The 27,972-nt window shown below is 42.8% G+C and overlaps 2 protein-coding genes across 4 annotated transcripts in view; both read left to right on the top strand.

Moving 5' to 3' along the window:
• PFKFB1 (6-phosphofructo-2-kinase/fructose-2,6-biphosphatase 1) overlaps positions 1 to 27,972 on the top strand; it is a 724,603-nt gene that overhangs the window by 355,056 nt on the left and 341,575 nt on the right. The gene's annotated exons all lie outside the window — the stretch shown is intronic.
• On the top strand, positions 21 to 27,903 carry PRICKLE3 (prickle planar cell polarity protein 3). Of its 3 annotated transcripts, none has more exons than XM_077283739.1 (8): positions 21 to 172; positions 20,453 to 20,538; positions 22,967 to 23,147; positions 23,237 to 23,350; positions 24,628 to 24,768; positions 25,045 to 25,152; positions 25,248 to 25,434; positions 26,298 to 27,903. In XM_077283739.1, exons 1-8 carry the CDS (start codon positions 140 to 142, stop codon positions 26,984 to 26,986), a joined length of 1,539 nt encoding a protein of 512 aa, XP_077139854.1. In that variant the 5' UTR covers positions 21 to 139; the 3' UTR covers positions 26,987 to 27,903. The 3 variants fall into 3 exon arrangements, with proteins under 3 accessions (XP_077139854.1, XP_077139853.1, XP_077139855.1); XM_077283738.1 differs by having other exon boundaries at positions 24,949 to 25,152; XM_077283740.1 differs by lacking the exon at positions 20,453 to 20,538 and having other exon boundaries at positions 111 to 172; positions 24,949 to 25,152.

The following is a 27,972-nucleotide window of genomic DNA, read 5'->3' as shown; positions in this document are numbered from 1 at the left end:
CTCTTACAGGTAGGGCTGGCTGTCCCCCGGGGAGGTCCCGTATGGTGTGTAAGGGGTGTGGACTGACTTCAGGTGAACGGAACTGAAGACCAGGAAAGAGTTACTGTACGAGACCTCAGGAGACATCCGCAGGGTCAGGATGTTCCGTAATTCCAGGAGACGTCGCTCTCAGGTAAGGTGGACGGCGGTGACTGCTGTATACTTTTGTCCGTATGCTCTCCGTCTAATGTTCTTCTTTGTCTTTTTGACTTTCGCGAGCACAGACGTGCCCCGCTGTCTCACATCATCGAAAGGTTTAGCGTCATTATTGTTTTATAGAAAACATTTTTTAGTCCCCCATTCACATGCAACAGAAAAATTACACTGGAGGGTTTGAAAACCCAAAGCAGATTTGTTATTTTTCAATAGATTCCGCGCTGAAAGATAGCCCCCGCCGGATGATATTACTACGTGGGGATCTGCCGCCACTTTTTTTTTTAGTTTTGGGTTTCTGCCGTGGATTCTTTGGAAAACAAATAAATACAAGTCATCTTGAACCTAGGTGTCTTGGACACTCAACGATAGTGACCGTCACATTTGTGGAGGAATAACAATGCAGCCAGGTCAATATTCACACTGAAAAGATTCCCGAGAATCGTCACGTCGTCAGTAGCTTCGCATCGGACATTTTACTGCTTTACGGGTAAAAAAAAAAAAATACAAAAACTGAAGTGGTTTTATCATTTAAAGGGTGAGCAAAGTTTTAAACATTGTTATCAATCCTGTTTAGAAGTGTTGATGGGTGGGAATTCCGAGACCACCATTGATCACTGAATCCAAAGTGTAGAACCAGAAGCAACAAACTTGCACTCGAGCATGAGCAGAGCGTTCTATGGGTTAAAAAGTTTTGGTGAAAACAAGTTATTACCTATCCACATTATAGGCGATAACTTATTGATTGGTGGGGGTCCGACCGTTGGGACACTTTTATCCCCGTTAGAATGGAGCCACATTCTCAACCATTGCTCCATTCATTCCCTCTGGAACTGCACTTCGACTTTTTCCGTCGGAGAATGAATGGAACGGTGGTCGGGGGGGGATCTGACCTGCAGCTCCATTTTGAAAGAGGGAATAAAGTTTCCCTTTTGGGGATTTAAGAAGTATATATATATGTATGTATATATATACTATATACTGCATCTCAAACCCAGATTTTTCTCATCCCTTCACTGGTGGAGCATCGAATGAAACATTTCTAAGCCCACATACAATGATATTGCATTTTTGAAAAATAAAGACATTAATGTAGTTAATCCACAATAAACAATGAACACTCTCAACCGGCCGAGCATCTTCCGCCAGGCAGCACAAGTCAAAGCTTCTCCGCATCAGCTGTCAACTTGCAAATCCAAGGAGTTTTAATTAAAAGTTAGGTATGAGATTTACAAATGTGGTGGCAGCTGGTGTGTCCAACTCCGTCATCAGACACCCTTGTAAACATGGCAGCAATTAGCTACCGAGCAAACAAACAAACACTCATTTATCGGCTGATCGCATCTTCAAAAATAATTGTTGTAATTGCTCCTATGCAGTTTGCATTGGCTCATGTAAAAGACAGTGAAGGAATTACTAAAGGTTTTCTAAAAACATGGCTGCTGTGTTCCACAAACAGCGCCACCCCAGTCTTGTAGGTCAACCTCATTCACTTTAATGGTGCACAGCTGCAATACCAGACACAACCAGTGCACCTGTGTGGCACTGTTTCTGGAAGAAAGCATCCATGTTTTTCAGATCCTCTACAGCCCGTGTGCTCCTCTATTTCTCCGAATGCAGGGACACATTTACCGGGCAATGCCAGTGCCGCGCAGCCTTCGATAGATTGTGAAAAGTTGGACAAATAAAAGACTTTGACCGCCGCCATCCAGCTCCTGTGACCTGCGGTGGATACCGCGTCCTTCTCTCTATCGTCTTCCTCAAGGCTCGATCGGCTGGTCTTGAGCCCTCTATTCAGGATTTCCTGTTATCCTATTTATTTGATGCAATATTATTTTCAAGGGTCTATGCTTTATACCCTTTCCAGCTCTCTATAGAGCACACTGATGAAGGTCCTTGGTAGACCGAAACGTTTGATTGGTGTAAATACTGTATGTATAAAATAAACACTTTTTTGCATCAGACCCCTACGAGTGTGCCAAGTATATCCTATACTAAATAAAAGACTTTAGACCCAATTCATTACTTGCATTTTTTAAGGCACTTTTATTTATTTTTTGTCTTTCTTTGTTTTAAATTCTTCAAAATGCTGCACACAGTTTGTGATTTTTTGCATAAAATAAAAGACAAAAATAATTTTTTCTTTTATTAACTTTTTTTTGTGACTTTCAAGTCACTTGTTGCAAAATTTGTAGCAAATAATCAGACGTATATAAAATAACTCCAGGGGGATGAAAATGGTGGGGTGAGGTTGACGGGGGATAATCAATGCTCGAAAAACCCAATAAAAAGATTTGCAGAAAAAGGAGTTAAAACTTTGATGTTAAAATGTGTGTTGTGCATGAATGTAAGGAATGAGGAGCTATGAGGGGGTTTCTAAAAATGTTGTACAGCCCCTATCATGAAGTTATCCATAGAATAAAGTCTTGATAGCGATCACTTTAAAGGGTTTATCCCATGAAGCTGATCCAACGATCATCAGATCACTGTTATTGTCAGGAAATGTGGTGTTCAGCTACTCATTTTTGTTACAGCGGCCACTACAGGATAAATGTACTATTGCATCCTTGCCATTCAAATGAAAGGCCTGACTCCGCCACGTCTGTATTTTCCTATGAGGTTGTCAACTTTGGGTCAGGAGACCGAGGCCAGTCTCTACATCATGGTCTTTATTCAGCCCTCGTAATATAGATGTGTGAATCTGGCATAATGTGAACTGGTCCGCCAAATTGAAAGCCTTTCTTTGTCTTGCTCTGTATTCTAACAGGAGACCCTACTGTATGATTTTCATATGACCTTAATAGATATTTGACATTAGACAATCCCTTTAAAGATTTCACCATGATCATTGGCAACAACCATTATGAGAATACTCAGTTAAAATTAATTTAATTTAATTTACATTTTAAAATTCTACTTTTAAATTTAGAACATTGTGAATTGTTACTATTTTTAGTTAAAGGGGACTTTTCATTGGAATTTTTAATATCTACTGATTAGCTCTTTTAATTGTGGCTGATCCAGTGATTCTGGAACAGTATTTCTTTTTCTTCTGTGCCCCTCCATTTTAAAGTTATGGACCTGGAAATAAAGATACAAATTTTATTTCCCTTCAAATAACTGGGCGTATACCATGGAACTTCATTGTGGGTGTGGCTGTGTTTTGATTGGACAGCATGACAGGAGAAAAAAACAAACGCCCACAGAGACCTTCTGGGGTCTACGCCCAGTTTATTGAGGGGAAAATGTGCTTTTTTTCAGGGGGCATAACTATGGATCAGAGAGACACAGATGAAAAAGAAAAACTGATCCAGAATCAGTGGAGCGGTGGTAATTGGAGGAGATATTCAATTTAAATGAAAAAAATCAAGTGGAAGATCCCCCTTAATTAACCATCCCCAACATTCCAACATTTTAAACAATATTTCATTGTTTTGGAATATGAATGAGATTTATATGTCTATGGTTGTGACTACACGGCGCTCTGATTGGCTCATTTATGAATACCATCTGCAATAGTAACATAATTATAGGCAATCATGGCAGCTAATCAGACATGATGTAATAACATGGTCTGGTAGGCATGCACTACTATATGCTTAGAAGATCTGTTTGGACTTGTCACCTTGAGCTGATTTGTACATACGATAGACCAGAGGTGGGAAATTCTGATGTCTGGCTGCACTATATGCTGGTACCCGCAGGTAGTGGTACACATCACATAATCATGAATCAGTCGATCAGACCCATCACTGCTGGTAGAAAATACTTTATCTGGTCCATAGTCTTCTGGAGGACACATCAAAGCAGTGGTCCAATGCACAATGTTACCCAAGTGTACAAACTTTTTTCTTTCGTCAGCCAATTGCATTAATATAGTTTCCCAAACTTTCCGTACATTCCCCAAGAGTTCTAAGACTGTGACATAATAAGTAGCCGAGTTGGATCAGTCATTCATTAACACACCGACCTCCAAGACACAGTGACTCCATTAATTTTAAGACCTCGCACCCCTCCTCCTTCGATCACCCTTTATCCTGGTATTGCCAGATCTCTTCCATTTCTTGTCTAGGGAGCAGTCATCCTCTTATGTTAGTGCATGTGCTGCATACGCACCACTAGTATATGTAGTAAATATGAATGGCACATACAAATACCCCGAGAGGTGTCAAGACCCATATGGGTCACTCACTGCAGCCTCATGAGGGAATCCAGGTGCAATAGCAGCAATGATTGTCTTAAAAGGGTTTTCTAGTTTTGGAAGACCACTGACCCTTGGCTGAAGTTTGTTTAAAAAAAAAAAAAAAGCAAGCTGTGCGTTACCCTAAGTGTGCCTTTTTTTAAGGTGGGCACAAAAGTGTAGTCCACCATACTCATGTGCCCAGCTAAAAAAAGATGGACACTGTCGTAAGAGAGGCCAGATGAAGCACAAAGTGTCTCCACCTTCCTCCTTATAGTGAATGGCTCTGTCAGCAGTTCTATCCAAATTCCGTGTTTCAGGACTTCAGATAGTAGTCACAAATGTCAAAAGACTGACTGGCACTTCCAAGCTAGTGTGAACAGGTGCATACTAGGAGCAGCTACCTCCAAATACAATAAAGTTGTACTCTGTAGTGCTAAATCATGTCAATATGAAATATATGAAATATGAATAGCCTTACTGCTTCTGAATACTAGGAAAAAACTGAGACCCTTAGCACATAATTTGGCCAATTCATGCCTGCCCATCAACCAACGTCAAGGTGGTCTCACAACTGCTGGGAACCTACATGTCTAGTGTGAATACCTCTCTAAGATTGAATTTCTGGGTAGATGTGAATACCTCTCTTTAAAGCCTGAATTTGGATGTGCCAGTCAGTCTTTTGTTATTTCTATGTTCGCTCTCTGACCGAGCACTCCGTCCTTCAACATGTGGTGATTTTAGCTGCAGCAGGATCCTACCTACCCATAAGTTCAAGCAAGGAGACAGAATAATTCTACTACAGAGGGACCATATAGTTTTCTTGCACAGGGGCCCTCTTCTTTCTGTGTCCACCACTGGCCTAAGGGAATGTATGTTTGGAATGACGCCCATTGCAATCTGTGGCATGTGGATGAGATATAATCCATGTGGAATTTGACCTATAATCTGCAGCTTGTCAATTACTGTTTTGGATTTTCACCCCTTTCAATATAGATGGTTAAATACTGCAGTTCTGCAACAAATGCGCGGTAAAAAGAGCATTTTACACCTGAAAATTTGCTAATTTATTTCAAAATCTGGTGGACATGAATAGCTGCCTAATACCTTTCCAAGGCCGGGGAACCCCTTTTAGGGTACGTACACACACAGCGGAAATATCCACTGCAAGTCTAGGTCACATCCACAGCCTAAGACGCTGGCCAATCTCCATAGGGAAAGTCCAGAGCTCTGTCATTACTTGTGAATTTACCCTAAAACCGGTCATACACATTAGATGGTTGTCAGCTATAGGATGGTTTGGACCATCCTTCGGCTGCCAGCCATCCCAGCTGTTTCTCCCACAGAGCCGAGCACTCCTGTGTTCTCCAAGAGAAAGATGGCGACTGACCCACCGGACAGCGGTTTATCTCCTGGAGGACAGAGTGATCAGCAATCTGAAATTGAGCATGCCTGATGCACATCTCCTCTGACCATCAGTCGGCCGGTGCCCCCATACACATTAGACAATCGGTTGAACCCATTGATATTAGTGGATTTGGCCGACATTAGTCCAATGTGTATGAGGGTTTTTAGGCAGTCATGCCATACACAGCTTGTTTCTGCCAATCATGAGTTAAACTTTCCATCCTTACAGATCCCATTTTCGACAGGATAAGCTGGCCATCAGCAGTCCACTCTACGCTCCAGGGCACGAGTGTAACTGCAACCCCTGCGCCCACTACAGTTACGCCCCTATAAGCAGTCATGGTGCAAACCCGTCCTTTCCTCTCTAAAGAATTTCGGCTGACCTACAGTAACGGCCTCCTCCATTAATGAGTTGAAAATGTAACGTCCAGTGACTTTCTCATCTCGCAGTTAACTATTAATAGGTTCTCATCATCGTTAGACAAATTCCATTTCCTATTCCCCACACTCTTAACAGTTCCCAACATGTTGGAGCCCAATTATCAGTATCTGTTCAGCAATTTCTCCATATCATTGTTTTTCCTCTCCCTTAAAGCATTTAGTAAAGCAGAATCTTCCCGTCTCATCCACATGGTTTAGCTTTGATCTTAGCAGAGATCTGATAACAGGGAATGTGCCCTCCGGAGATTCACACGACCGGAATTACTGGTGTGTCCTCACCAATTACTGCCCCTATCTGTGGCTACCGCTGGCAGTAATGGATGCCGCCTGTGCATTGTGAAGAGGAGGGTCTACGGGTTCAGCATCAGACTTAATAGTGCGGGGATTCACATTTCCTTCTAAGTGATCCAATTTTTCCAAAAAGTGACTTTACGCTTTCAGTAAATGTGTATAGTGACGCATCTGCTAGAGTCATTTCTGCAGATAGTCGTCAGACTAGATCACCAGGTCCTCAGACCCCTCATGATCGCGCAGAAGTGCTTAGCTTATCCTCAAGCATCAGCAGAGCTCTGTATGATCCCTTTTGTTTTATTGACCCAATACACAGGTCTGTTCACATTGACGTGATCCTAGTCCCTCCGGGATTCAGTGCTGAGCTCGCCATCTCCATCCAAACCGGCTTTTCCCTGGTCTATTTTCCTCTCATGAGCTGCACTGATATCAGAATATTTCATGTGGAGTACAGCTGATGGCAGTGATGGATTATTGTGCTTATCAGAACAATCTCCTGCAGAAGCTCATCCCCAGAGTTAGTGACACAGGTGCTGACCCATCACTGTCATCAGCTGTACTCCACACGAGTACTCTGTTATATCAATGCAGAAGAAGACAGGAAAATAGACTGGGATTTTTTTTACAGGAATGAAGACAAATCCCCTACGAGGAGCATGGGCGCCACTTCTGTAACATTTAGGCTGCCAACCTCCACTGCAAGGCTGGGATACCCACGTAGGGACTTTCAGGACAGCACTGTGTCTGTACCCAGCTATCCCTTTGTGCTCATATTAGTCTCAATCTATTTAGTATTTGTCATGTCTCTTTTTTTGTCTATTGGGTCTACCTTGTTTTTAATGATAATTACTTAACTCCAATTTTTAGAAACTTTTGTTGATATATGAGGTCAGTAGCTGTAACGCCCTATAGGGAGCCCCGGTCTTGATACCTGCTATATGAGTATTAGAGAGGGGCAAGGGATGTGACTCCTTTTAGACTTTTTAGAATATAGTTGTCATTATAGTGAAAATATATAAATGTACCAAGTAGGTTATCGTGAATTCAGAGATGTTTTGTCTAGGACACGCCATAGTTTTTCAAGGACTTTTCTTGCATAGCTAAGTCTGTCCGAAGTATCCTTCATATATTACTGACTGAATCATGTGAATATTATATGTCATGTCTGGTATAACCTATATGTTAAGCATAGATAAAAGTGTATTCCAATTACATAAGTGGGCTTTGGTACATACAATTTTACATGACACATTTATAGGGGGGTTTATTAAATCAAATCATAAATGCTAAAGTGCTTAAAGAAGCTTAAAAAATCCTAAAAGAATAAACCAACTAATAAGGAAAACCTTTGTAATAAATATGTAATGAATTTTTATATCCAGGTCAGTTTTAGGCTATGGTAACATTGCCAAACAGAGTAATTCGAGGCATCTGTCAGCAGATTCATCAGGCAAGAATACTCCAATATGCAGCAGTATTTTTCCAACCGAACAAAAGAACATTAATGGATCCTAAGTCAATAAAGTCCATCATGCAGTAGATCGATCTCCTTGGTATGGCTTCCAAAATGTGATGGTAGACTGATGTCTCATTTTAATGATGAGGGGGGGGGGGGATGGTAGGATGGAGCTGCCGGACAGTGAAGTAGCTAGCTGGGTGACAGCCAGAAAGCGGGGTAGAGGGAAGAGTTCCAGGGAGGCTAGTCCTGATCTGGCACACCCCAATAAGTTTGCTAAGTTGGCAGATGAGGGGGGTGCCAGTACAGGGGTAGCACTGCTGCAGCCAGGCATGCCCTCTGAAAGCCGGAGGAGTGACTGCTACAGTAAGGAGGGAAGTAGGAGAGCAGGGCAGGCCGGACAGGTGCTGGTAGTGGGGGACTCAATTATTAGGGGAACAGATAGGGCAATCTGTCACAAAGACAGGGATCGTCGGACGGTGTGCTGCCTACCTGGTGCTCGAGTCCGACACATCGCTGATCGGGTTGACAGATTACTGGGAGGGGCTGGTGAGGACCCAGCGGTCATGGTGCACATTGGCACAAATGACAAAGTTAGAGGAAGGTGGAAGGTCCATAAAGATGATTTCAGGGAATTAGGCTGCAAGCTGAAAGCAAGGACCTCCAACGTGGTATTTTCCGAAATACTGCCTGTACCACGTGCCACGCCAGAGAGGCGACGGGAGATTAGGGAGGTTAATAAGTGTCTCAAGAATTGGTGTAGGAAGGAGGGGTTTGGGTTGCTGCAGAACTGGGCCGACTTCTCAGTTGGCTACAGGCTCTACGCTAGGGACGGGCTGCATCTCAATGTGGAAGGTGCAGCTGTGCTGGGGGAGAAAAACGCTAGAAGGTTGGAAGAGTGTTTAAACTAGGGATTGGGGGGAGGGTATTCAATTTATAGGTGGGAAAGATAGTGCAGATAGAGACCTGGGCACAAATAAGGAAGTTGGGGGTGGCGGTGGCATGGGGGGTGGGGTTAGAACAGTTAGTAATTTAAGAAAGAATAGAGGTACAGAGAGGAACATCAAGTGCATGTATACTAATGCCAGAAGCCTCGCCAACAAAATGGACGAATTAGAATTAACCCCTTTCTGACATCGGACGTACTATCCCGTCGAGGTGGGGTGGGCCCGTATGACCACCGACGGGATAGTATGTCCAGCGCGATCGGCGGCGCTCACGGGGGGAGCGCGGCCGATCGCGGCCGGGTGTCAGCTGCCTATCGCAGCTGACATCCGGCACTATGTGCCAGGAGCGGTCACGGACCGCTCCCGGCACATTAACCCCCGGCACACCGCGATCAAACATGATCGCGATGTGCCGGCGGTGCAGGGAAGCATCGCGCAGGGAGGGGGCTCCCTGCGGGCTTCCCTGAGCCCCCCGCAGCAACGCGATGTGATCGCGTTGCTGCGAGGGTCTTACCTCCCTCCCTGCCTGCTCCAGACCCGGATCCAAGATGGCCGCGGATCCGGGTCCTGCAGGGAGGGAGGTGGCTTCACAGAAGCCTGCTCAGAGCAGGCACTGTGAAGCAGCCTGCACTTCTCTCAGATCGGTGATCTGTCAGAGTGCTATGCAAACTGGCAGATCACCGATCTGTATTGTCCCCCCCTGGGGCAAAGTAAAAAAGTTAAAAAAAAAATTTCCAAATGTGTAAAAAAAAAATAAGAAAAAATATTCCAAAATAATGAAAAAAAAAAAATATATTATTCCCATAAATACATTTCTTTATCTAAATAAAAAAAACAAAACAATAAAAGTACACATATTTAGTATCGCCGCATCCGTAACGACCTGACCTATAAAACTGTCCCACTAGTTAACCCCTTCAGTAAACACCGTAAGAAAAAAAAAAAAAAAACGAGGCAAAAAACAACGCTTTATTATCATACCGCCGAACAAAAAGTGGAATAACACGCGATCAAAAAGACAGATATAAATAACCATGGTACCGCTGAAAGCGTCATCTTGTCCCGCAAATAACGAGCCGCCATACAGCATGATCAGCAAAAAAATAAAAAAGTTATAGTCCTGAGAATAAAGTGATGCAAAAACAATTATTTTTTCCATAAAATAGTTTTTATCGTATAAAAGCGCCAAAACATAAAAAAACAATATAAATGAGGTATCGCTGTAATCGTACTGACCCGAAGAATAAAACTGCTTTATCAATTTTACCAAACGCGGAACAGTTTAAACGCCTCTCCCAAAAGAAATTCATGAATAGCTGGTTTTTGGTCATTCTGCCTCACAAAAATCGGAATAAAAAGCGATCAAAAAAAGTGACGTGCCCAAAAAGTTACCAATAAAAACGTCAACTCGTCCCGCAAAAAACAAGACCTCACATGACTCTGTGGACCAAAATATGGAAAATTTATAGCTCTCAAAATGTGGTAACGCAAAAAATATTTTTTGCAATAAAAAGCGTCTTTCAGTGTGTGACGGCTGCCAATCATAAAAATCCGCTAAAAAACTCGCTATAAAAGTAAATCAAACCCCCCTTCATCACCCGCTTAGTTAGGGAAAAATAAAAAAAATGTATTTATTTCCATTTTCCCATTAGGGTTAGGGTTAGGGCTAGGGTTGGGGCTAGGGTTAAGGCTACAGTTAGGGTTGGGGCTAAAGTTAGGGTTAGGGTTGGGGCTAAAGTTACGGTTAGGGTTTAGATTACATTTACGGTTGGGAATAGGGTTGGGATTAGGGTTAGGGGTGTGTCAGGGTTAGAGGTGTGGTTAGGGTTACTGTTGGGATTAGTGTTAGGGGTGTGTTTGGATTAGGGTTTCAGTTATAATTGGGGGGTTTCCACTGTTTCGGCACATCAGGGGCTCTCCAAACGCGACATGGCGTCCGATCTCAATTCCAGCCAATTCTGCGTTGAAAAAGTAAAACAGTGTTCCTTCCCTTCCGAGCTCTCCCGTGTGCCCAAACAGGGGTTTACCCCAACATATGGGGTATCAGCGTACTCATGACAAATAGGACAACCACCTTTGGGGTCCAATTTCTCCTGTTACCCCTGGGAAAATACAAAACTGGGGGCTAAAAAATAATTTTTGTGGGGAAAAAAAAGATTTTTTATTTTCACGGCTCTGCGTTATAAACTGTAGTGAAACACTTGGGGGTTCAAAGTTCTTACAACACATCTAGATAAGTTCCTTGGGGGGTCTAGTTTACAAAATGGGGTCACTTGTGCGGGGCTTCTACTGTTTAGGTACATTAGGGGCTCTGCAAACGCAATGTGACGCCTGCAGACCATTCCATCTAAGTCTGCATTCCAAATGGCGCTCCTTCCCTTCCGAGCCCTCCCATGCATCCAAACGGTGGTTCCCCCCACATATGGGGTATCAGCGCACTCAGGACAAATTGGACAACAACTTTTGGGGTCCAATTTCTCCTGTTACCCTCGGGAAAATACAAAACTGGGGGCTGAAAAATAATTTTTGTGGGAAAAAATTTTTGTTTTATTTTTACGGCTCTGCATTATAAACTTCTGTGAAGCCCTTGGTGGGTCAAAGCACTCACCACACATCTAGATAAGTTCCTTAGGGGGTATACTTTCCAACATGGTGTCACTTGTGCGGGGTTTCTACTGTTTAGGTACATTAGGGGCTCTGCAAACGCAATGTGACGCCTGCAGACCATTCCATCTAAGTCTGCATTCCAAATGGCGCTCCTTCACTTCCGAGCCCTTCCATGCGTCCAAACGGTGGTTCCCCCCCACATATGGGGTATCAGCGCACTCAGGACAAATTGGACAACAAATTTTGGGGTCCAATTTCTCCTGCTACCCTCGGGAAAATACAAAACTGGGGGCTAAAAAAATAATTTTTGTGGGAAAAAATTTTTGTTTTATTTTTACGGCTCTGCATTATTGACTTCTGTGAAGCCCTTGGTGGGTCAAAGCGCTCAAATCACATCTAGATAAGTTCCTTAGGGGGTCTACTTTCCAAAATGGTGTCACTTGTGGGGGGTTTCAATGTTTAGGCACATCAGTGGCTCTCCAAACACAACATGGCGTCCCATCTCAATTCCTGTCAATTTTGCATTGAAAAGTCAAACGGTGCTACTTCCCTTCCGAGCTCTCCCATGCGCCCAAACAGTGGTTTACCCCCACATATGGGGTATCGGCGTACTCAGGACAAATTGTACAACAACTTTTGGGGTCCATTTTCTCCTGTTACCCTTGGTAAAATAAAACAAATTGGAGCTGAAGTAAATTTTTTGTGAAAAAAAGTTAAATGTTCATTTTTATTTAAACATTCCAAAAATTCCTGTGAAGCACCAGAAGGGTTAATAAACTTCTTGAATATGGTTTTGAGCACCTTGAGGGGTGCAGTTTTTAGAATGGTGTCACACTTGGGTATTTTCTATCATATAGACCCCTCAAAATGACTTCAAATGAGATGTGGTCCCTAAAAAAAAATGGTGTTGTAAAAATGAGAAATTGCTGGTCAACTTTTAACCCTTATAACTCCCTAACAAAAAAAAAATTTGGTTCCAAAATTGTGCTGATGTAAAGTAGACATGTGGGAAATGTTACTTATTAAGTATTTTGTGTGACATATCTCTGTGATTTAAGGGCATAAAAATTCAAAGTTGGAAAATTGCAAAATTTTCAAAATTTTCGCCAAATTTCCATTTTTTTTGCAAATAAACGCAGGTAATATCAAAGAAATTTTACCACTATCATGAAGTACAATATGTCACGAGAAAACAATGTCAGAATCGCCAAGATCCGTTGAAGCGTTCCAGAGTTATAACCTCATAAAGGGACAGTGGTCAGAATTGTAAAAATTGGCCCGGTCATTAACGTGCAAACCACCCTTGGGGGTGAAGGGGTTAATGTTGTTGGAGCATAATAATGACATGGTGGGGATATCTGAAACATGGCTGGATGAGAGCCATGACTGGGCTGTTAACTTGCAGGGCTATAGCCTTTTCAGAAATGACCGTACAGATAAGCGAGGGGGTGGGGTGTGTCTGTATGTAAAATCGTCCTTAAAACCCATCCGGCGTGATAATATAGGTGAATTTAATGAAAATGTAGAGTTCCTATGGGTAGAGATAAGGGGAGGGGGAAAAAATAATAAATTATTGATATTCCAAAAATAATGGAAGCAATGGAGAATATCCTCGTAAAGCAAATAGATGAAGCTGCGACTCAAGGAGAAGTCATTATTATGGGGGACTTCAACTACCCTGAAATAGATTGGGGAACAGAAACCTGCAGTTCCAGCAAAGGTAATCGGTTTTTGACAACTATGAGAGACAATTACCTTCCACAACTGGTTCAGGACCCAACAAGAAGGGGGGCACTGCTAGACCTAATTTTAACCAACAGGCCAGACCGCATAGCAAATATAAGGGTTGGGGGTCACTTGGGGAATAGTGATCACAAAATAATAAGTTTTTGTGTATCCTTTAATAAGATGTGTAGTAGAGGGGTGACAAGGACACTAAATTTCAGGAGGGCAAATTTCCAACGGATGAGAGAGGATCTTGGTGCAATTAACTGGGACGATATCCTGAGACATAAAAATACACAAAGAAAATGGGAGATGTTTATTAGCATCCTGGATAGGACCTGTGCACAGTATATACCATATGGGAATAAACGTACTAGAAATAGGAGGAAACCAATATGGCTAAATAGAGCTGTAAGGGGTGCAATAAGTGACAAAAAGAAAGCTTTTATAGAATTAAAGGAAGTAGGTAGTGATGAGGCACTAAATAAATACAGAAAATTAAATAAATTCTGTAAAAAGCAAATCAAGGCAGCAAAAATTGAGACAGGGAGACTCATTGCCAGAGAGAGTAAAAATAATCCCAAAATATTCTTTAACTACATAAATAGTAAGAAACTAAAAAATGAAAGTGTTGGCCCCCTTAAAAATAGTCTGGGGGAAATGGTGGATGAGGATGAGGAAAAAGCCAATATGCTAAATGACTTTTTTTCATCAGTATTTACACAAGAAAATCCCATGGCAGACAATATGATCAGTGATAACAAAAATTTCCCATTAAGTGTCACCTGCTTAACCCAGCAGGAAGTACGGCGGCGTCTAAAAATCACAAAAATTGACAAATCTCCGGGCCCGGATGGGATACACCCCCGAGTACTACAGGAATTAAGTACAGTCATTGATAGACCATTATTTTTAATCTTTAAAGAGTCCATAATAACAGGGTCTGTACCACAGGACTGGCGTATAGCAAATGTGCCAATATTCAAAAAGGGGGCAAAAACTGGACTCGGAAATTATAGGCCAGTAAGCTTAACCTCTACTGTGGGTAAAATCCTGGAGGGCATTCTAAGGGATGCTATACTGGAGTATCTGAAGAGGAATAACCTCATGACCCAGTATCAACACGGGTTTACTAGGGACCGTTCATGTCAGACTAATTTGATCAGCTTCTATGAAGAGGTAAGTTCCGGACTGGACCAAGGGAACCCAGTAGATGTAGTGTATATGGACCTTTCAAAAGCTTTTGATACGGTGCCACACAAAAGGTTGATACATAAAATGAGAATAATGGGGATAGGGGAAAATATGTGTAAGTGGGTTGAGAGCTGGCTCAGGGATAGGAAACAAAGGGTGGTTATTAATGGAGCACACTCGGACTGGGTCGCGGTTAGTAGTGGGGTACCACAGGGGTCAGTATTGGGCCCTCTTCTTTTGAACATATTTATTAATGACCTTGTAGGGGGCATTCAGAGTAGAATTTCAATATTTGCAGATGACACTAAACTCTGCAGGGTAATCAATACAGGGGAGGACAATTTTATATTACAGGATGATTTATGTAAACTAGAAGCTTGGGCTGATAAATGGCAAATGAGCTTTAATGGGGATAAATGTAAGGTCATGCACTTGGGTAGAAGTAATAAGATGTATAACTATGTGCTTAATTCTAAAACTCTGGGCAAAACCGTCAATGAAAAAGACCTGGGTATATGGGTGGATGACAAACTCATATTCAGTGGCCAGTGTCAGGCAGCTGCTACAAAGGCAAATAAAATAATGGGATGTATTAAAAGAGGCATAGATGCTCATGAGGAGAACATAATTTTACCTCTATACAAGTCACTAGTTCGACCACACTTAGAATACTGTGCACAGTTCTGGTCTCCGGTGTATAAGAAAGACATAGCTGAACTAGAGCGGGTGCAGAGAAGAGCGACCAAGGTTATTAGAGGACTGGGGGGTCTGCAATACCAAGATAGGTTATTACACTTGGGGCTATTTAGTTTGGAAAAACGAAGACTAAGGGGTGATCTTATTTTAATGTATAAATATATGAGGGGACAGTACAAAGACCTTTCTGATGATCTTTTTAATCATAGACCTGAGACAGGGACAAGGGGGCATCCTGAACAAATAGTGGAGAAAATCCAGCTTCCAAAAATATCAAAATTTATTGAAGGTAAAATCCAACGTCCAAAAACATGGTTTACAGGAGAAGAAATAGCAGCAAGCTACATGTTTCGAACAATAAGTTATTTTTCAAAGCTGCTCACCATGCACCAGAGTGAGGTTTAAATAGCAGCTGTGAAAATCACAGAAAATCACTCCACCACCTGATGCAGCAGTGATTATATACAATAAAAACGCAAAAATGTCACAAAAAACATCAAAAAAACAAACAAAGAAATATATAATATACATATGTGAAATATATAGTACAACTAGACAATGTGAATCTCTCAGTAATGAAACATGATTTCCTTGCGAGCATTTAAGCCCATGTTATGGCAAGTGTTAAGATAAAACATCCAATAAGCTTCACGCGTCATGAGGCGTCTCTTCAAATCTCCTCCTCTGGCTGTCACTCCAAGCCTCTCAATGCCGACAACCCGAAGGAATGTAGTATTTCTTTGATGACTGGTGATAAAATGCTTAGAGGCATGAGACACAGAGCGATTATTATTAGTGGACACAACAATGTCAGTGATATGTTCAGAGATACGCGTCTTTAACATGCGAGTGGTGCAGCCTATGTAGCTTATTTTACATTTCATGCATGTTATCATATAAACCACATTCTTACTATTGCAGTTAATAAATTGTTGGATTTTATGTTCTTGTTTATCACTGCTATCAGTAAAAGGGGGCATCCTCTACGTCTGGAGGAAAGAAGGTTTAAGCATAATAACAGACGCGGATTCTTTACTGTAAGAGCAGTGAGACTATGGAACTCTCTGCCGTATGATGTTGTAATGAGTGATTCACTGCTAAAATTTAAGAGGGGACTGGATGCCTTTCTTGAAAAGTATAATGTTACAGGGTATATACACTAGATTCCTTGATAGGGCGTTGATCCAGGGAACTAGTCTGATTGCCGTATGTGGACTCGGGAAGGAATTTTTTTCCCCAATGTGGAGCTTACTCTTTGCCACATGTTTTTTTTTTGCCTTCCTCTGGATCAACAGGTTAGGGCATGTTAGGTTAGGCTATGGGTTGAACTAGATGGACTTAAAGTCTTCCTTCAACCTTAATAACTATGTAACTATATGTGTCCTTTTGCTTGTATTTTACCCAATATCTTGCCATTCAAAACATTTCCAAATTTCCTGGTACATGGTGTCGGTGCCCCCTTGCCCTGCTGACTCAGATTGCTCTTGCACCATATGTTGGTATTATTTATTTCCTATGGGGTAGTATTTGACTACTGTATAGCAGAAATTCTTGAGAATTGCATGATGGCACTATAGGGGCATTGTAATCTGATATTTCTTTGGTTCTGAGAGCACTGTTAGGCTCTGTTCACATATCCGTTTGGACTTTCCATTTGTCTGTTCCATTGTAGAAACAGACAAACATAATAGTGATCCGATGCTGAAGGCCTCATTGATCATTATGGGGTCCGTTTGGTGTCCATTTTTTTTAGAACATGGGAATCATAGAACGTTAGGGTTGGACGGGACCTCAAGGGTCATCGGGGAAAAAGGTTCTGCCCTCTTCTTCCCTTTGCATACACAATGCAGCTAATCACTTATTCCAATTGTCTGTTCCCGAATACCTGTGTGAATAGAGGATTTGGCCAGTTCCACAACTTTAACAGTACAGACTGCAATGTCCGAACCTGCCGAGGGACTTCTCACACGAACTCACCAGACCCCTATTTGTTTATGAGGGCGTTTTGGGATGGCCGGTCTGGACCTTGGAATGTGTGAAATTGGTCTTATTTCGACACTATAATTTTGCACTATATAGTAGCTTCATTCATGTATTTTGGGGGAAATTATTCAGGCAATATTTTACTGCTTTTGAAAATGGATTAGGAACGAAAGCAGATGTTTTGCCCACAGGGCACAAATGTACTGTTCTTCTTTTTGTTAAGCCATCATTATGGGTAGATTGAAAAAAAAAATTCTGCGTGCCTTGTATGGTTCTCTCAATTATAGATGAGCATTTTTTTGTCCTTGATGTAGAGCTGCGAGTGTTTCTCTGAAATTCTCTCATTCTTGTGGTTTGCGTTGTTTTGTTTCCACGCCTTTCTTCCTACTCTTACCCCAGGTACAGCGCTATGTGCTTCAAGTTTAGACATCCCTTGTGTCTCGCCGAATCATTGATCCTTTGTGAATATTCAAGTCCAAACGCCTCTTAGACTGTAGGTTCACCTTTAGTAAATCCACACTTATTGCTCAAGAGGGAGATAAAGGATGTCATGTCATCATCAGCCTGTTTTATTGCAACCTGTGTTATATATATGTTGTAGATTTATCCCCTGTGGATTGTCTGTAGCCGAAAATCCAATGCGGCAAAATTTGCACCCAATTGTGCAGATTTATCACCAATTTTACCCTTTGCATTTCTTTTTCAGAACAGTTATCATTTATGGCTTATAGGGGGTGCAAGGTGTGGGGGGTCTTTAGTGCTGAGCTCCTTGGGGTCTATTAAATAAAGGGCTAAAAATATACACCCAAACCAAAGTAAAGGTTAGGGTTAAATGAGGGGCATATCTGGAGTAGTATGGGCCCAAGGACAAATGTATCTGCCGGAGCGGCACTCGAGGTTGTTGCTGTGGGCGACTGCACCACTGTATCACTCGTGGGTGCTTCAGTAACTTTTCCTTCTCTGGCCTGAGTTCAGACTCACACAAACCTGTCCTGCATAAAGACTCCTGCTCTGCTGCTTGCAAACAAAACACTGACACACCCAAACCCTAACTGAAAGTTTATTTGGGTTTCATGGACATAGACCACTCCAGAGACCCGAAGTGGAAGGAGGGATCCGCACCATTACCATCCTACAGATCTCTTAAAAAATAAAAGCCCATGTCAGGGTTTCCTAAATCTGACTTGGTAAAAAAGTTTGATGAAATCCACTCTCTTTTATTTTGCATTGTAAACACAGGCACGGCTGTTATTACAATGCTCTCCAGTGGGTTCAGAAAGCCTGTATGCGCATCTGTAACACCCCAGGTTCGTGGTTGTTACAGTGGCATTACTTTCCTCATGGGAGAGTGATGTCAGGCTTGGAAGCGAGGAAGGATCCCTTTATCAGGTATTCAGCACATACAACACTGTTCTGATTCCAGGCCAGAAGGGGGAGCTTTCAACCCAGTTTCATGGGAGCTTCCCAAGATCTAGATATATATTCTGGTCTGGAGGAGGAGTTAGTTAGTTCGTGAGAGGAGAGTGAGGAGTGAGGAAGGAGTTCTGGGGTTGTGCAGCCACGTGAGGTGCTGCAGCTCCTGGGAAGAGCAAAGAGGAAAGCAGAGCAGTCTGTAAAGAGACAGAGAGGAAGTGGAGCGAATGAGAGAAGAGCTGGAGAGAGAAGCTGCGACTGAGCTTCTTCCACGCTGAGCGCAGATACCGGTAGCCGGAAGACCGAGTTTGTGGGAGAAACTCTATGCCCTACGGCAGACGGCTGGACTTCAAGCCACCTGTCCACCATTAACACCCGAGGACACAGTAGCAGATAGAGCCCCGGTCGTGAAAGAGATCCTGTAAAAAGGCTCGAGTTACCTGTCGTACGTGTAGTGTAGAGTCCTACCAACAAGGGAGACAGAGAGAAAACGTGAGGGCCTTGTGTGAGGCCTAAGGCAGCAAGGGACTACAACGCAGTGCTAGAAGGAAGGCTTCCAACCCCACCTGGTTACGGGGATTCCAGATTCGCTTCCAACCCGGCCGGACCATACCAGTACCTGTGATCCAGTACCCTGGACTGTGGCTGCCTGAATTCTACAGTAAAGAGGTAAAGAGACTGCAACTTGTGTCCTCTGTTTACTTTCTGGCACCGCACCAATCTTGCCAAACACACCGGGAGCCCTGGGGACCCAGCTTCACTTGTGGGAAGCCATACCATCCCTGCTGCCATAACATCACCCCAGAGGACCCCTTTAAGCAGCGTCGGTCACCCCTGACCGAGTATCACAGGTGGCGTCACAAACTTTTATTATTTCACAAACCCCTTTAAAGACCGTCCCTTTAACATGGGCGCCCAGGGCCACGGACCTGGTCACCGCCGCCGTGACACATCCCTTTAAGTACCGGACCCGGTACAGAGTACCCCACGGCCCTGGCGGGCGTTCCACATCCTTGGGGACACAACCCTCATAAATGATTCCCCTCAGTGCCCACACTCCATAAATTAATAATGCCCCCTTCTGTGCCTCCATATATTAATAATGCCCCTTCTGTACCTCCATATATTAATAATGCCCCTTTTTTTGATGCTATATTAATAATAAACACTTCTGTGCCTCCATATATTAATAATGCCCCCTTTTGCTGGATTCCATGTCCCGATGAGCGATGCGGCTTCATTTCTTCTTCTGGCAGCTTTCAGCCTGGAGCAGGCAGCGTCTGCCTGATGTTTTCCATACACTCTGGACCTCAAGTAAATGACTGCAGCTAAAGCAGCTTTTGACTCACCGGAGTAAGTGGTGGAGCAGGGATCCAATGGCTCTCTGCTCCGCCACAGGTTTCAGCTGTATATTCCCTACTGCAGATGCCATACAGCTGAGACAAGTTCTTGGTTGGGGATCTGGCAGGTCTCCTTCTCCTCTGGGCCCGCTTACTGTTGGACCCGCTACCACTGTGATGGCCGCATCATTGGGTTAGAGAACCAATTTTGCAATATGGTAGCTACAACAAATTAGAGTTCTGCCACTTGATTTTCCTGGAGTCCAAAATGGAAACCAATATAAATGTTTGCCAACCGTGATGTCAGATTTACATTAATTCCCTATACGGAGTACTGTGCAAGAAAAGCAAATGGATACCAATTTCCTTGGAGGCCAGATTATAACCTTGTTGGGTTGTGTAAGAATGGGTTCAGATGGCCATACTAAAACTTAGGCCATTCATAACCACACGTTGCTCCGTGCGCTCGTCCGCAGAGCAAACTTTTCGACAAAATGTATGAAAACCTAGAAAATGTCTTAGACAGATCTATATTTTCCCCATCTGTGATTAATTTCAGTGATTTTCATTTCTGTACTAGGGAGCGGAGATTAATGTCACAGGTCAAGGTCAGCCATGTTACTCCTGCAAAGAGCGGTGCCCAGGTTTCCTTGCACACCGATGGAGGTATGTTAAAATATAATAATTTTTATGTACTCCTTGTATATAAACCCTCCTTGTATATAAACCCTCCTTGTGGAGTGTGTCAATGACTGCCTTGTGGACATCTGTCAAGTCAGCAGTCTTCCCCATGATTGTGGATCCTACTGAAACAGATTAAAGGCCCTTTTTAAATGCTTAGGAAGCCTTTACGGGTCTTTTTTTGTTAAGTATTCTAGTTTACTGAGATAATGATTTGGGGGTTTTCATTGGCTGTAAGCCATAATCATCAACATTAACAGAAATAAACACTTGAAATCGATCACTCTGTCTGTAATGACCCTATATAATATACGAGTTTCACTTTTTGTATTGAAGAACTGAAATAAATTAACTTTTTGATGCTATTCTAATTTTGTGAGAAGCACCTGTATATGTGTCCTCTATGGAGATGCTGCTTCACCAGTGAGAGCAGAGAGTGACTACAAGGAACAACTCTCACTCTGAAGACTTGGCACTACCATATATTAGTACCCATTTGTTTTTTTTCCAGCTTGCTTTGTTTGGTTCGTGTGTCAGTTTTTACAATCCTTGTTGCATCCAATTTTTGCGCATGAAAGAAAAAAATAATTAGCTTCCTCTACCCATGAAGCAGTAAAATACAGAATAAACATGGATGACATACATGTGCTATGCATTTTCTCATGGGGAAACTTCAAAGTAGGCCAGGAAAAAAAAAAGGACACGTGAAATGCCACATAGATCACAGACCCATTACAATCAATCTGTAAAAATACAGTACATAGCACATGTACCAAAAAAACTGAGTCCATACCAGAAACTTTTAATTTCACACAGACCTCAGGAACTCAGTACAACTTGCACAATGCAACTTTGGGTGACTTTCACAGGTTGAGGGTTGTTCCCACACCCAACTTACTACCATAGCCAATTCCTCCTATAACTTGACTGATCCTTCCAAGACACACCAGAAGCTTCATGGCAGCCAATCTCCCCATACACACCAGTCACCAGTCTTTCCCATGCTTATAGCCCCTCTAAATCCAAATTACAGTCCCCCTGGCCATAAAGCTCTAACATCCTTTCCACCCACTTTCGGAGAATCCAGCACAGAAACCCAGAAGTTTCCCTTTCCCGTGGCTAAGATATTACCACTTCACTGTCTGTTCCTAAGTGTCCTTCTAAAGGCCTTGCTAGGTGTCACCATGATGGTACCTCTCACCCAAAACCCTGAAGCTTCTCATTCCAGCCCACCACCTCTCGCAATACTTCCACTATAGACAAGCCAGTCTGGCTCCCAGCGTCCCAACATGGTCACCGTGGACTAACCTTAGCTTAATCACATCGGCCCATTCTAGGTTTTCCAGGACCATCCGCAGCCCATTGGTGCCAAACCAACTTCTTTCATCAGCTCATCTATGCCTCTCCCATCATAGCTATAGTGTAGTGTTTTAGTATGACATTGAGCACACTTACCCCAGGTCACGGTCTACCTGGGCCTACATTGATGCTGGTGCACAGTCAAGAAGAAAGTTAGAAAGCAAAATTGATTATAGTTCATTATGCTGGAGGGATCCCTTTACTAGAAATTAACATGTCCTGTAGGCCTATGAAGAATCTGTCCCAGTTAAAGCTTTATAAAGCTCGGTCTGCATCTTATCATTCTATATTTTGCCTATGGCAGAGATATTTTCTTCACTTCTAGGCATCAGGACAATGCCAGGCTAATTTCCAGTCATGCGGTGCTATTAATGTGTCACATTCCTCAGAGTTCCTAAAACAACTTACTTTTCATTGACCTGGCTGACCTAGCGTAGTCCAAAGTTCTAGGAAACTACTTCGACTGTAAATGCAAAAGTGTGTAAGTGGTCAGTAATGTGGACTTACAAGCACAGCATTTCTTACTCTTGGATGACTCCTTTTCTCTTTTTTTTGCAGTTAATTTTCTGCAATAACAATCCTCTTCTGTGCTCACCAGCCGTTCGGGTGCATCTTAATTGGAAAGGGAGCTGCATGGGAAAAAGGGGCTTTGATTTAGCATATTAGGACTACTACATGGTGAATCTAGAAGTGGCGAGGTATCCGGGGGAATACACTGTGCAAGAATGACCACATAGCAAAATAAAAATGCCTTACAACTCCCTACTTGGTCCCTGCTCTGTGTACTCAATAGTCCCGACCCTAATACACATTACACAATTAAAGAGATCACATCAACCTAAATTTCTTCCATCCCAGCCACAGCAGTACAGGCTGGATCTTTCTAGTTGCTTCTATGTGACCCTTTTTGTAGTCCCGGGGTGGTGCACCATATACAGCTAGCAATACTCACCCCCACTTGCCAGCTAGCTACAATGCAGTTTCTACCAGGCTACACAATTCTCCTTTTCATACCAAACGTCTCCATTTCTGCAACTATTACTTTTTATTCCAGGAAGATCTGCCAGCATTGTCACTGTCCATGGGAAGATCATGGGAGTTCCACATCTCATCGGGAACTGGAGAGATCTCTATGTCAAATGGTAGGAGCAAATCGCTTATCCTCCGGAGAAAGCAGTTCTGACTCTGCCTTTGAGAAATATGCATGGGTGCCCCCTGGACTAACACCTGCGCAGGTATCACTTATCCTCACAGTAATAATAGTAAAATATACAGTATCATGCCAGTCAATAAAACGTATGTTATGGGGTTTTATCTCACTCAGGTTCACCAATATTTCAGATGTCTCCCAGAGGACAAAGTCCCGTATGTGCAGAGTATGGGAGAAAGATACAGACTAAGGCAACTTCTACACCAACTACCCCCACATGACTGTGAGGTAAGTAGAATGGTTGAGGATTAAATTAGAACTGAAATATCTTCCCTTCTTTTTGTTTCTTAGTACCAATATTAGCTATGCCAACCAAAAAAGGAAAACCTACCCCTAAAACCATCAATCTTTATTATTATATTTTTATAATAAAGATTGATGGTTTTAGGGGTAGGTTTTCCTTTTTTGGTTGGCATAGTCAAATACTCCCCTTGTAAATAATTGGTAGGATAGTTGTACTTTTACCAACATTAGCTAGCATTTTATAAAGTGGTTTCTATATAACGCTCAGTCTACAAAACATGGCGGTTTTCAGTGAGGCGGATAGGGGGAGTCATCCATGCTCTTGACACTCTGAGAAGTTGATCTAATGGAGCTTTATTGTGTTGATGTCCAACTTGGACCTTTCTTTTGCCTCATGTATTGACCTGAAGACCTTCAAATTGAACAATAGTTCATCTACAGAAGTTCACTAGCCACGAGCAGAAGAATGCTAATGTGTCATGATCCAGTCCAGGTTTTGAGTCCTGTCTGCTCTTTTCCCAGACTGATCATGTCAAGGGTTAACTTTGCTCTGCCTCATTCTGGGTTCAGATTTGCTATTTAGCTCCGCTGCATCCTGTAGGCGGTGTCTGCTATATTTTCTGCCTACGGCGTGTGTATCTGGCTCTGGTAGTACCCTGATTGGTCCTGCTGCGCTTTCAGACCTTGCCCATGTCTATCCCTCCTTCCCTACCCTTCCTGTCTTAGTGTTTTCCTGATTGCTGTTGGATTCCCCCGTGTTTGACTTGGCTTTGACTCTGACGTGACTTTGCCTCTGGTTCCTGGTACTTCTGTCTTTTATCTGATATTGACCCTTTGGCTCTCCACTGACTCTGTGCCACATCACAAACAAGAAGAATATGATTTAATGTCTCCCTCCATTCTTGGGAGCGTTTTGAATGCTGCAATTCCTTGCTAGTTGGATACTTGGTGGCCACCAGGGTTCAATATGTTGATAGCCAGATGTGTGAGCAGGACATTACATAGGAACTATAATAAAGTATGTTAAGGTTAGTCCTAATCTTCCTCTGGGTCACAGTATTTCCCATTCTATCTCGTAAAGCCCATGCTAGAGATACTTCCTCTACTTACTTCGAGTCTAGATCAAGGGTTCTTCATACTTTGCTCCCTTCTTCTCTGCTTTCTGTGTTACTCCTTGCGTGGTTCTGTGGCAGATCCAGTGCTGCTGTTTGTTCTGTGCTAGGCCCAGTACCGCTGTTAGTTGTAAGCCGGACCTGTCCCAGGCCCGGTACTGCTGCTCTTTGCAGGGAGAGGAAGAAGAGGAGTTACTAATACTTTTCGGCCAGAAACGGAAACTTGAAAATTTGGGTCGTGGATCTGTACGTCCTGTCTCCAGAACCATGAGTGGCACAGTCTGCCAGAAGGTAAGAGGACAATATGAATGGAAAAGGATAATGCAAGCAATCATAGCGTTATAACTTGATCCTGGATTGTTAATTTGACTTTTTGTGAACCCCAATCTCACATAGTTGGTAACTTAGTTGATTGCCTAATTCTACCAAAAACGTAACAATCATACGATAACAAAATCTATGCTTGTGCAGTGTGGACACCAAATTGGTGGAGGTGATGTGGCGGTATTTGCATCAAGAGCAGGACTAGGCTCTTGTTGGCATCCTCAGTGTTTCTCCTGTACGCAGTGCTCAGAGCTACTTTGTGACCTCATCTACTTCTACCATGGAGGACAAGTGTACTGTGGCCGGCACCATGCTGAACTTCAGCGACCACGATGCTTGGCATGTGATGAGGTGAGTGCCCCCATCATCCACCAAGTAGTTTACCTATTAATTGTAAATTAATTATTTTCTATTTTTTTGTGGTTTCTGAATGTTTTGTCTTTTAGATCATCTTCTCGGTGGAATGCACACAGGCTGAGGGTTTCCACTGGCACACCAGGCATTTCTGCTGCTTCGAGTGTGAATGTTCTGTTGTAGGGCACCGCCATGTAATGAAGGATAAGCGGCCATACTGCTCTGCCTGCTATAAGAGACTCTACGCACAGTACTGTGACAGCTGCGGTGAGATCATAGGTGAGAAAAAAAAATCATCTGTAAATAAAGTCCTTCAAGGGATTGTCCACTACTTGGCTAAACCCATATTGCATTCAAGAGTGCCAAGTAGATTAAAATAAAAAAAAAAACTTATGCTCACCTCCCGGAGATTTTTTTCCCCTCATTTTACATGGAATACTATTGCATTTAAGGGGTCACAACAAATAGTGGACAACCCCCTTAAATTCATCCATTTTGTCCTGTTGATTGAGAATTGTTATGTACCTTATTAGGACATTTTGAGTTAATAGCCAGATACCCCTTGTTCTGGACCCTTATCTTTTGGCTACAAGTGTCTTTTACTCTGGAGGAACAATCCTGTACTGCATTACACAGGCAACCCGTTGATTTAAAGTGCACTGTGTAATGCCTTATTTCTCCTGTGGGGGCACTGTAGGGAAATTGATCACCTCTTAGAAGGTTTTCCCACAGATCACAAAGGATCACTGGGGGTCAGATCCGAGATACACTTTGTGATGACTATTTTGTCAAAAGAAACTTGTAACACATAAGAGATGTTCAAAGCGTAGAACCCCTTTACAAACCGGATGGGAAACAATATGGCTACCGTCACAGGGGTTTTCATCTAACTTTTCAATCTCCTAAATGACAAGCTAACTTAAAGACACAATGAGATATCGTCCTGTTCTGTATAAGTGAATAGTTAGTTGGATTTCCCATGTGTGCAGAATAGGGCATCTCTGAGGGGAGAAAAGGGCATCGCCGTGAGTAGAACAAGGCATCGCCGTGAGTAGAAGAGGGCATCTCTATGGGCAGACGAGGGCATCTCTAGGACTTGTACCAGTCTTCCACAAGCTAATAAATGGTGTCTTGGCCCCCAGGTGTCGATGAAGGACAGCTATCTCATGGAGGACAGCACTGGCATGCATCTGAACGCTGCTTCTGTTGCGATAGGTGTGGGTCATCTCTTCTGGGCAGACCATTCCTACCACGTCATGGACAAATTTATTGCTCCCGAGCATGCAGTCTGCCACGCACAAACAGTGAGCGCTCTATCAGCCCGGCACAATCAGATGTAGCTGCACGCAAGGAAACAAGAGATATTGGCACATCTACCAACATAGAAGCAGAGGGAGAAAATTTCGAAGAAAGACGAATGGGAGGAGGAAGAAGAGCCATGTCTATGATTGACCAAACTAGGACGCCCCAGCATTGTAACTCATATATAACTCCTCCGAGGTCCATACATTCCAGCCTAAGAGGAGCACCTCGCGAATTTTCCCGCGAATGTTCTCAAAGACGTTCTCTGCCCGACCTCAGGAGTCAAAATCGAACCGGCCCTCGAGTTACCTTTAAGATTCCCCTTAGTACTGAACTAAAAGAACCCATACATTTCACCTGTCCGTCGTTCTCGTCTACATCCTCTTCATCTTCAGATGAAGAGGAGGATGGATATTTTTTAGGAGAACCAATTCCTTTGCCTGCTTTTATGAGACCTCCAGGACATCCTACTCCTCCCAAACCTCCCCCAACACCAAAGAAGACAGACAAGAATTGCAACCTGTCCTGAACCACCTGTGGGGGTCATTGTATGTCACCAATCTCACCTTCTAAACTCAGACTCAGGATTGATATTTAGTGAGATACTGTCATCATCGATGTGGAAGCAGTATATGTATTTGTCATTCGAGTTGGAAGAAATTCAGGATAGATACAATCACTTACATGCCATATTCTATGTAAAGATTAGCAGTAACAGACACCTAATCCATAGTAATGACGATAGCCCTTACCTAAGAATTTTGAAGTATCTTCTAAAGGGAATGTCCAGTCAAAAATAAAGCTTAAAGGAGTTGTCCAGAACTGAGATATTTATCGATCACTCTCTCTGTAGAAATGGTCATCGTCAATCAGTGGGGTCCAACAATCAGCACCTCCATTAATCAGGTAACATAGGATACTGTGGCCAAAGGAAGTATACAATCTACGGAGGTGGAACAACACAGATCCATACACTGTGTAGTGGTCAATCTCCTGGGGGTGCTGGATGTCAGACCACCACTGACCTGATACTTATGACCTGTCCCATTGGAAACACTTTGCACGAGAATTGCTAATGCTTGAGAGTAGAGCTGCCAATCATACTGAAGTCCCTCCCACAAGGAGCTGCTCGGCAGTGAAAACAATCGGGATAATACCAGCCAGGTGTAGTATGATATAACAGACGATAAATATGTGATTGCATACGATCTGCCATGGAGACTTTTACTGACTGCTCCAAATACCCCTGTTCGATAGAATAGAATATGGTTAAACCTGCTTTAAACCTGGTTAAACAGCTAAACTGCGAAAGAGATCCATTTTTACATTTCATTTTTATTGTGCTTATCTTCTTGTGTCCTGATTTGCACTAGGATATATTGCGATATTGTTAATTGCTGTGATGTGTTGTCATGGGCTATAAAAATATCCATCTTTTGAAATATACGCAAGGGTTAAAGAGTAATTTCTTATATATTTTGAATAGTTAAGGATTCTCTGATTATGGTACCAGTA

Source organism: Ranitomeya variabilis, chromosome 2 (genome assembly GCF_051348905.1).
Source record: "Ranitomeya variabilis isolate aRanVar5 chromosome 2, aRanVar5.hap1, whole genome shotgun sequence".
In the NCBI taxonomy this organism is placed as follows: domain Eukaryota; kingdom Metazoa; phylum Chordata; class Amphibia; order Anura; family Dendrobatidae; genus Ranitomeya; species Ranitomeya variabilis.
This window is presented reverse-complemented; position numbering and strand designations above follow the sequence as displayed.

Bases quoted from the DNA above. Each gene is read 5' to 3' on its own strand.
- PRICKLE3 (XM_077283738.1), top strand. From the start codon at position 140: ATGTTCCGTAATTCCAGGAGACGTCGCTCTCAG. The intron at 20,539-22,966 runs GTATGTTAAAAT...TTTTTATTCCAG, and splicing joins TTCCTTGCACACCGATGGAG to GAAGATCTGCCAGCATTGTC. The intron at 23,148-23,236 runs GTATCACTTATC...TATCTCACTCAG, and splicing joins CTGGACTAACACCTGCGCAG to GTTCACCAATATTTCAGATG.